Consider the following 11,075-nt stretch of genomic DNA (forward strand, 5'->3'; position numbering starts at 1 on the left):
AAATAATTAACCATTCTAAGACTATGATTAAAGAAAGTGAAATTCAGCACATCCTAGCAAATGACAATCAGATAAGCAAATTACTTACAATGAATATTCCATTACTATAACTGAATCTGTTCCATATAGTAATACCTACTGGTTAGAACTTATAATTATATATAATAAGTCTAAAGAAGTGTCACTGTGTATCTGTACAAATACCAAAATATTTTTTAAATTACTTTGTTATCTGCTAATATTTACTTCTCACTTTACCTCTCAAGAAAAAAAAAAAAAAACTTCCAAGTAAAATTGAAGCCCTACATGTTATATCTTATATTTTATTCGAATTACTGAAACTAGAGGCAGCTTTTAACATTTTTTTTAGGTTTTTTTGTTGTTGTTGTTTTGTTTTTGTTTTTGTTTTTTGGTCAGAACCCACTACAGAATATGTGTTGAGAATAGTGATGTAGAATTATCTTGAATATAGCTGTTTATTTCGTATAATTACCTCAACATGCAGGCTCAGTGACACTGTGAAAAGACAAATATTAGAATATTTGTTAAGATACAAAATATAAATAATATATATTTTTTTTTCTAATGGTGCATTTCTGTAAATTACCCTGTTCTTTTTTGGGGGGGGGGGTTTATCAAATTTTTTATTTGAAGGAACTGAACAAATTACAGAACATAAGTGGATATTTTGGTACAACTTATAGAAAAGGTGAGGTAACCCCAACATGCATGCATAGTCTTGGTGCAGGAAGTCACTTCCAGGGCTATGGGGAGTCCGCCTACGGCTTAACTTTCCTTCTCAGGTCTCCCAGGGTGTGCTTGTCAAAGAGATACTCTGCCAAGGCAGATTCTGGGGCTCCCATCCTGCGCAAGTTGGTGACATGGTCACCCAGTTCTTTGATGGATTTCACCTGCTCGTTCAGGTAATGAGTCTCAATGAAGTCACACAAGTGGGGGTCACTTTTGTCAGTGGCCAGTTTGTGCAGTTCCAGAAGAGACTGGTTCACTTTTTTTTCCAAGTGGTAAGCGCATTCCATGGCGTTGAGTCCACTCTCCCAGTCATCAGGGTCCGGTTTCTTGATGTCCTGAAGGAAGATGCGGCCACCGCGCTGGTTCTGCAGCTTCATCAGTTTCTCAGCATGTTCCCTCTCCTCACCAGACTGGTGAAGAAAGTATCTGGCGAAGTTCTTCAAAGCCACATCACCGCGGTCGAAGTAGTAAGACATGGACAGGTAGACGTGGGAGGCGTAGAGTTCCAGGTTGATCTGGCGGTTGATGGCGGCCTCCGAGGTCTGGTGGTAGTTCTGACGCACCTGCAAGGGGGTTGCGGTCGACATGGGGGCTGAGGAGAGGCGGTGGCTGAAGAGAGGCACTGGAGCGGCAGCGAGGCCTTGGGGCAGTCCAATGGCGCTGTGAGCAGTGGCCAAGGGCTACTAGCTCTGAGCGACCCGCAGGTGGGAGGTGGAACGCCGGGCTCCCTCGTGCTGCGTCCAGGCACCGTTGAAGCAGGAAACCACCGGACTCCAGGCCAAGAACGTGTGGCCTCCAAAGTCCTTTTGTTTCCAGCATCTTTCGCATTTCAATGAGCGTCTTTTACACTGAAACATTCAACCCAAATCAACTCCAACCAACAAACTTTATTAGTTTGCTAGGATTATAATAACAGAATATTATATACTGGTCGCTTAAGCAGCAATTTATTTTTTTACAGTTCTAGAGGCGAAAAGTCTAGTATCAAGGTTTGAGTAGGATTGACTTTCTCTGTAGTCTCTCTCTTGGGCTTACAGATGCTGGCTTCTTGCTGCCTCTTCAACTAGCTCTCTCAGTCTGTAGGCATGCCACTGGAGTCTTTTCCTCCTCTTGTAAGCTCACAAAAAATAGTGGATTAGGACCTCATCTTAATAGCCTCTTTTTAAGCTAATTCCCTTTAGAAAGGTAATTATATATTGTCAAATAAAATTAAATTCTATGGTACTAGAGATTAAAATTTCAACATATGAATTTTGTGGTAGAGGGACACAATTTGGTATATACCCAAAACAAAAGTTCGATCTTCCAGTCCTTCAGATGACTCTGCAATTTCTTTAATCACATTCTCAAGAGTCACTTGCAAATATATCTTTTCCACTTAGGCTCAGTCATGTGAGATATAGAAAATAGAACTGTGTTTGTAGCTCTCTTGCTGCATGCCTTACTTATTTCCAGGATAGTTCATACGTACAGTGAGTCATCTTGGGGTGCTTTTTATTCCAAATATATAATATATATACTCTATATATTTCTGGGTTTTTAAAGACTCAATATCCATCCTCTACTACTGTAACAGTTCCAGGGAGTGGTAGTGCCTTCTTGTTTCTGACCTAGTTCCAAACTGGTTTCAAATATAGAGGCAACTACAATGGATCAATGTGACAGTTCTGGAAGTAATTTGAGGATGCGACCCTGTGATGGTTGTGGATATGAACTGTTTCCAAAGATATCATGTGCTGAAGACTTAGTTCCCCATGCAGCAATGTTCAGAGATATGACTTTTGCTGAGTAGTAAGATCAGGAAGGCTAACACCTCATCAGTAGATTCATGATTTCATGGTATTATTGGAGGGTGGTTGAAATTTTAGGAAGGTGGGGCTTAGTTGAAGGAGAGGTTCTGTGGGAGAATGACTTTGGGATTATATCTTGTTCCTGTCCCCTTGCTCTCCCTCTGCTTCCTGACTTCCATGAAGTGAAGATTTTCACTCAACTCCACTCTTCCACCTTATTGTTTTGCCTCACCTCAGGACCTAAGCAATAAAGACTGCTGACCATGAACTGAAAACTCTAAAACCATAAGCTAAAATAAATCTTTCCTCTCTAACTTATTTATGTCAAAATGCTGACTAACACAATTTCCTTTCGTTATCTAAGTAGCTCTGAGTTCCTCTATTAAAATTCTTGCTTAAAATAACCACCTTGAATTCTGTTTCCTGTGCTGAGTTCCTATTTAAAACCTCTTGTCACCATTGTCTTCTGTAACTTTCTCCTGTGACCTACATCTGGAAAATTCCTTTTTTGTACCCTTCATTTGCATATTTTTAATACCTTCCTCAATATTTAGATTAGATATTATCCTCTCTGTCTAATGTTAATATATCAAATGCAAAAATCATGGCTATTGCAATATATACTGGGGATAAATGAGTCCTGTGGTCATCTAAAAATTTCCATCCCGAAAACAAATGAACAATGTTGGACTGAGATTATCTTGGCTTCCATTTCATCTGGTGCCAATGCCACATGGAATAGGCAATCAAGGTTAATATCTGTCAGATTAAAAAAATGGAAAAAAAAAAACCCTTTATGAGATGAATTTGTAATGAGAATGCAGGAAATTTTTCCACATAGTATTGACAATTCACTGTAATCTAGTGAAATGAGAGGAAAATGAAAACCGAGAGCAGTTATTGTCAACTGAATCTCTTGTCTTTGGCAATAGTACTGTGTTGCAGCCTAACCTTAAAAATAGTAAGAGCCACTTCAAGAAGAGAAATAACAAAATGTAAATCAATTCCTTGCAGTTGGGAGACCCTGAATATATTACTTGTGCAGTGGTAAAGAAAATGAAATGGTAGTCGAAGGTGTGACCCCTACTAAAATACAAAAAATTTTGCTTAACTTCAGTAGTGTCTATAAATATATTCAATTGTCTAGACATGGTTGAGTGTGTCTCCAATTCATGTGCTAGAAACCTGATCCCCTGTATGACAATGTTGAGGTAGTAGAACTTTTGGAGTTGCTCTTGGTAGAAAGTCATTGTTGCCGCCCACAGCAACAATCCTGAGGGAAGGAATCGGAGGTGGACTGGGAATGAACTACTTCTATTTCTGAGCTGCTTCCTTGCTTACTTGCTTGTTCGCTAGTTTATAGAGGAAGAGAGGCTTTGCTTAGAAGAAGAGAGGCTTTGAGAGGAAGAGAGGCTTTGCTTAGAAGAAGAGAGGCTTTGAGAGGAAGAGAGGCTTTGCTTAATTTTAGAGGTGCTAGACTTTCAGAGAGGCTATGCTTATCAAAGGTCTACTGCTTCTTAAAGGTGGGTCATTTCTTGGAGGTGCAGGGTGCGGCTTATGGTGCACGGCCTGTGGCCTGCAGCCTGTGACCCCCACCCAGGTGAAGAGAATGTCTTATATACCTAAGGCAGTCAGTCAACTTAGGATTAGCACAATTGAAGCACACCCCTGTACCAATCAAGAAAGAATGAGGAACATCTGTTGACCACTAGCACAAGGGAGATATTAACTAATTAGGCAAAAGGTCATAAGGTATTAACACTACTTATGCGCCACCTCTTGGCTCAACGCCAGCCACCGTCTTAGAACTGCTTAAATATGTCTCTGCAAGTCATTGAGTCACTGGGGAAAAAAACAATCTTGGAAGGAATCAGTGTTGGTCTCTTCCTCATGAAGGGGATTATTTCTCATGAGAATGGGTGATTATAGATCAGTTCAGTTGTTTTAGCTTTCTTTCTCTTGATTCCTGTCTTGTCATGTGATCCCTCCCTTTCATACATACTCTCACCATAATGTGAGGTAGCATGTTGTGATGCAGTAAGAAATCCCTCACTAGAGCTAATAAGATACTGGCACCATGCTCCTGAAACCTCTGGAACTGTGAAATAAATAATTCACTTTTCTTTATAAAGCACGTAGCCTTAGGTATTTTATTATATTAAAACAAAATAGTAAAAGACAATAAGAATAGTGGGGATAAGGGACAGATTGTCCTCTCAACATTTGTATAAACAAAGCAACCATTAGTGTTCTGCTGGGCCTGAAGCAGGCCTCCTACTGAGTGAATGGACAATGCATAAATGGTCATTTTGAGTCCCAAAGGGGTATGGAAATACAAAAAAAAACAAAGGCGGGGGGAGCAGAGATTTACCACTGGATACTCAGAATTAAAGGAGGAGTTATGAATTATTAATTGAATTAGATACACTTTCACCAAATCTAAACAATTGCAATAGGAAAAGGTTGAACATCCCAGGCAGAGTCAATGCAACTTTTTTGAGGACAAAAGATTATATATAAGAAACTATTAGAAAGAGTTCAGGATATCAAATTCAGCTTAGAAAATTTCCTCTGTAAGAAAGAATTGCCCTGTCTCAACTCCCCTCTGCCTGGCTACATTCGTGTGGGAATTCAACTTTTATTTGACTTAGACTTAGACATTCTACTTTCTAAATAGAGACTTCTGTGCCTGTTTCTGAAAGTTTCTTTAGTACTTTTTATATCTTAACAGTCAGTGGTAAAACCTCAGATGTAACAAAATTTTCCATGAACAAACATGAAAGCAAATTCTTTGAGTAAGTAAAGTGAGAACACAAAAAATACACTGACAATTTTATTACATTGTACATAAACAACAATAGTACAAATAATTGATTTCCTTCCAGAAATTGTCCTTTTTTTCTGCTTTCTGTTTTTTTGATTTTAATTTTCTCATGATTTACTTAAAGTTTCATATTATCTTGCTAACTTACCAAAAATTCCCATTTACTAGTCTTACATAATTAAAAACTGGTTATATATGTCCACATATGAAGCACACATTTCTTTATACATTCAGCTCTGTTGTTCAACAACTAACACTGATATCACAGTTATTAAAATATTCTCTAAATGAACAAACTTTTTCATTCTTTGAAATTCAGAGGCCACCCACCCCTTGACTGTTTTGTTAATTAAAACTTTAAATGCTTTTCTTTCCACAAAGAGACTTTTAGGGCCCTACTCGTGATTTTTGGTTGTATTGTTTGCGTGATTTGATGCTTTGTAATGGAACACAATTTATTTACTGATATGTACTACATATTCATTGAGAAATCCCACCCTTTTCTATAAACTCCACAACCACTTTTTGTCTGTATCACAATTCTATTCCACAGACACCTCTAACTTAATGTATAGGAGTGCTAAGATAATTGAGAAAAGAATACACAAATAATTGAATGGGAAAAGAATAAACTGTCTTAATGCTTAATTTAAATGATTGAAGCCTATTATCTAATTTTGCTTTCATTGTATTAATGCTTCTCATCTTCCATTTAAGGCATATTCTTGAATATCGACCTAAATCCAGTCCTATTTTTATTTATTTTTATTTTTTCCTGAATGTATATTTATTAATATTAATAGACTTTTATTTTTATTTTTTATTTTTTTGGTACTGGGGAGTGAACCCAGGGCCTGTACATGCTAGGCAAGTGCTCTACCTCTGAACTACATTCCCATCCCTCAGTCTGTTTTTGTATGTAAAAATTTAATGCTACAGCAAAGTTTATCAGATTTTCTCTTAAATTATATATCAATTCTGCTACTTTTCTCCATCTCAGCCATTATCACTAACATTCCCCGCTAAAAAAACAAAAGACAATTAAAAATAAAGTGAACAGATACCCATATCAAATTCCAACTACATTTTAAGAAGATACTGACAAAGTGTTCCTAGAATATCTGGAAAGGCACTTGAATAAATATTCCTTCAATAAAGTTATGCTAATGACCAGTAAGAATGGGAAAATATTACTAATATTAGTAATCAGGAAAATAAAAATCAAAACCACCATGAGAAAAAAAAGATCATATTCATTGGAAAAAATATATTCAAAACCATCCACAAAGAAGGCTAAAAGGGATGCACCATTATTTATATTATTTAAGAAGTAGAAATCCCAAATGCTCATCAAGTAATGATTGTATAAAACATGTGACACAGTCATAAAATGGAATGTTATTCAACATTAAAAAGGAACGGAACACATGATGTATACTACACCATGGATATCTTGAACATATTATACTAAGTAAAAGAGACCAGTAACAAAATGCCACATAGTGTATGATTCCATTTAAGTAAAATGTCCAAGATGAGAAAATGTAGAAACAAAAGGTAAGTTGGCAGATTAGAGTTTGTCTAAGCCTCCCCGACCCCCTGCCCGGTGGAAATTGAAGGGTATAGAGTATGAATAATAATACACATAGGTATGAATACACATGGAAATTGAAGGGTATAGAGTGTGAATAATAATACACATGGGTATGAAAACATTAATTAGATTATGTTGGTACTTTTCCAACTTTATGATCATAATAAAGACCATTGAATTCTATTGTTTGGATGAGTGCATTTTATGGTTTCTGAATTATATCTCAATAAAGGTTCAAAATAAAAATAAATACCTAAAAATAGAAAACCTTTACTTGATTATTTGAATTTACTTTAATAAACTAAATTTATTTATTAAAATAAATTCAAATTCTTACCTCCTCCAATCCATGTATAATCCTTTAGGATTTGTCTTGCTTTACTTCTCCATTCTCACATCTATTTTCCCATCTCTCACTCTATCCATAAAGGTGTCTGTTCATTCCTTGAAATCTGGTATCAGGGCAACATTTTTCCCATATTAATAACAGCAAAATTTTTGTTCACTGCTCTCAAATATCTCTCCTCTTCATGTAACTCTTTCTCCAGTCTTATTCAATTCCAGGATTAATTTATTAGCTCAGATCAGTTTTCTCTGATTCTTTTTATATCAAGTATATTACAAATTTCCATATAACAATGCCATTTTATTATATTTCAGGTGATTGTTTAATTTTCTAATCTGTTTATTTTCAGTCTCCTTCCACTAGAATTTACGCTTCATAAGAATAATTATCATGTAATTTTCATTCACTTTGGTATAACTGTCTTCAGAATAATTCCTCACATGAAATAGATTCAATGACTGTTGAATAAATGAAAAGAAAACAAAAAAGAACCTTGACTGCGTTGACTGTGCCTTCAGAGCACCTGATATCTAATAGGGAAATAAAACCCTGGGCTAAGTGTCAGAATGATTCGCAATTCCACAGTCAGCAATGACTGGGTGAATAGCTTTGGAGGATGTGGGTAAAGTCCCAGATCATCACTTTGCTGTACATAGTCCACCTATAATATGCTAAATAAATACTTCAAATGAGCTAAAAATATGGCAGGTTTCTTTAAATCATTTAGTGATGGGCAAATAGCAATGACATTGCAATACTTTATTGAGGCACTACAAAGCTCTACTAGTAATTCCTTGTTTCTGTACATGGGCTTTTTTTCTATAAGGAAATTCTTAGTCATAGATAACACTCTGGATCTACTCTGTAGTATACTACTTCAGAACTAATATTAGCATTGCTTTGTCATTGATTTTCTTATAACAGCACTATTAACTTTCAAAAACATTATTATCTCTCTCCACCTATCTATTCACCATCAGAATTAGCCTTTTGGAAAATTCATGAATATACCACAATTTGACTTTAATAGTTATTTTGACTATGCAGTTTTCTTTGGCAATTTTTATAGTGACTTCTTTTTTCCTTTAAACCTGTAATTTAAAATGTCTGAATAGCAATCACAAGGATATAATCTCATCAGCATTTATAGGTCTATAAAAATGATTTACAGAACATTTTCATGTATATTTTGAAACATGATTAACAACAACCTTTTATCCTAGAGGTTTATAGAAATATGTAATAGTTGGCTTCATTTTGACAAAATCATACATTCATGGAATTTAATCCACTCCATTTCAGTCTCTGGGGCACCCCCTTCTCTACCTCCCCTGCTTCCTTTCCCTGTTCTCCTTACTCTTGCTACTGATCTTCTTTTCACTAGTTTATTTATTTTTGTTTAGTGCTTTATACATAAAATTGAAATTCATTGTGGTGTATTTATATATGAAAAATAGGCCATTTTCAAAAATTTCATACATATTTCTGCCCCTTTCTCATTCCTCTTTCCCTCCCTCTTCTACTCCACTGATCTTCCCTATATCTATATGATATCTTATCCCCCATTTCCTTTTTATTTTGTTCTAACTTATGCATATAAGAAAAAACATCTAACCCTTTATTTTCTGTCTTATTTCAATAACAAAATGTTCCCCAATTGCATTCACATACTAGCAAAAGCCATTATTCTTTATGTTGGAATAAAACTCCATTTGTGTGTGTGTGTGTACATAGAATATATATTATATATATAATAAACTGTATATAATATGTAAGTATAGTTTAAGTAATTGTATCACAAAAGAACATTCATAGACTCTGGAGGTTTTAAAATATGTCAACTTGTTTCCATGTAGCATATTTGCAATAATCATTCTATTCTTTCAACCTTGCCTACTGTCTTCCCAACTCTACTCCCAGATCTTTATGTGATAATTTCTTGTCATTCGGGTCTTAAATTAGAGGCCATATCATCAGTGTCTTCACTAGTAAGTTCTACCAAATATTTAGGTTAGAAATAATGCAATTCTAACCAAAGTGTTGGCAAGAATAGAGAATGAGGGAATATTTCCCACTCATTTTATAAGGCCAGTATAACCTTGATACCATCACTGTCAAGGATGTTACAAGGAAAGAAAATGTGAGACCTCAAATTATATATATTTTTTCTTTATCCATTAATTTATATTCATTAATTTATATTAATCCATTAATTTATATCCATTAATTTATATTTATATTAATTAATTTTCTTTATCCATTAATTTATATTAATATCACATTTTCTTTATCCATTAATTTATGACAGGTATCTGGACTGGTTCCACAAATTGGATATTTGTGAATTTTGCTGCTATAAATATTGATGGTGCTGTTTCACTATAGTAAGCTGAGTTTGTTTTTCTAGGGATAAATACCAAGAAGTGGGATAGCTAGGTCATTTGGTTGTTCCATTCCTAACTTTAAGAAGAAGCTCCATACTGCTTTCCATAGTGACTGTACTATGATGCAGTTCCACCAACAATATATGAGTGTGCCAATCTACTCATATCCCCACCAGTATGATTATTATTTTTCTTCTTGATAATTTCTATGCTAACTGGAGCAAAATGAAATCTTTGTTTAGTTTTGCATTTCCCTTATGGATAGAGATGGTAAATATATTTTCATATATTTGTTGGCCATTTGTTTCCTTCTTTTGAGAAATAGCTCTTTAGTTCTTTTGCTCATTTATTGATAAGATTATTTTGTTGTTTTTGGTGCTGAGCTGTTTGAGTTCTCCATTCTGGATATTAATTGTCTTTCAGAGGAGCAGTTGGCAAAAATTCTTTATATTCTGCAACTTCTCTTTTCATGTTTTTAATTTTTTCCATTATTGTGAGAAGATTTTTTTAATTTGATGAAATTGCACTTACTAATTCTTGTTTTTATTTCTTGAGGTTTACGGGTCTTGTTAAGGAAGTCAGTGCCTGAACCAATATGTAGGAATGTTGGTCCTATGTTTTCTTCTATCACTTGCAAATTTTCTGGTATAATTCCCAGTGGGTCTTGGACCCACTTGACTTTGACTTGTGCTGGTGAGAAATAGGGATTCAATTCCATTCTTCTACATATTGCTATCTGGTTTTACCAGGACCATTTCTTAAAAGGGTTATTTTTTCGCCAACACATATTTTTGGCAACTTTGTCAAATATCAGTTCAGGAATTGTCTCTAAGTCTTTTATTCCATTGCTCTTCATGTTTATTTTGAGGTCAATACCATGCTTTTTTGTTACTATAGTTCTGTAGTATAATTTTAGATGATATTCTGTTTCTCTTATTGTCTCAAACGAATCTTAGGACTGTTTTTTTCTAGTTCATAGAAGAATGTCATTGTTATTTTGATGGAGGTAGCATTGCATCTGTATATTGTCTTTGTAATATGGCCATTTCAGTAATATTAATTCTACTTATCCAAGAACATGAGAATTGTTTACATCTTGAGTTTATTTTTTTTAATTTCACTTTCCAGTGTTCTATAATTTTTATTGTAGAGATCTTTCAACTTTTTGGTTAGATTAATTCCCAAGTATTTTATTTTATCTTTTGAGGTGATCATGAATGGGTTATATATAATCTCTGAAAGTCTTCTGGTAGAATTGTTTGGGTTTTGTAGACTTTGGATCATGTCATTTGCAAAAATGTATAATTTGATTTCTTCTTTTCTATTTGTATCCCTACAATTTCTTTCTTTTATCTGATTTATTTGGCTAGATTTTCAAGAACTATAT

The 11,075-nt window shown here is 34.8% G+C and overlaps 1 protein-coding gene across 1 annotated transcript; it reads right to left on the reverse strand.

Moving 5' to 3' along the window:
* Positions 1-779: 779 nt before the first annotated feature.
* On the reverse strand, positions 780-1,346 carry LOC124994306 (ferritin heavy chain-like). The gene has a single exon (XM_047566048.1). The coding sequence runs from the start codon at positions 1,335-1,337 to the stop codon at positions 780-782; it is 558 nt and encodes a 185-aa protein (XP_047422004.1). The 5' UTR covers positions 1,338-1,346.
* Positions 1,347-11,075: the final 9,729 nt, after the last annotated feature.

This window comes from Sciurus carolinensis, chromosome 10, assembly GCF_902686445.1.
Source record: "Sciurus carolinensis chromosome 10, mSciCar1.2, whole genome shotgun sequence".
Lineage (NCBI taxonomy): Eukaryota > Metazoa > Chordata > Mammalia > Rodentia > Sciuridae > Sciurus > Sciurus carolinensis.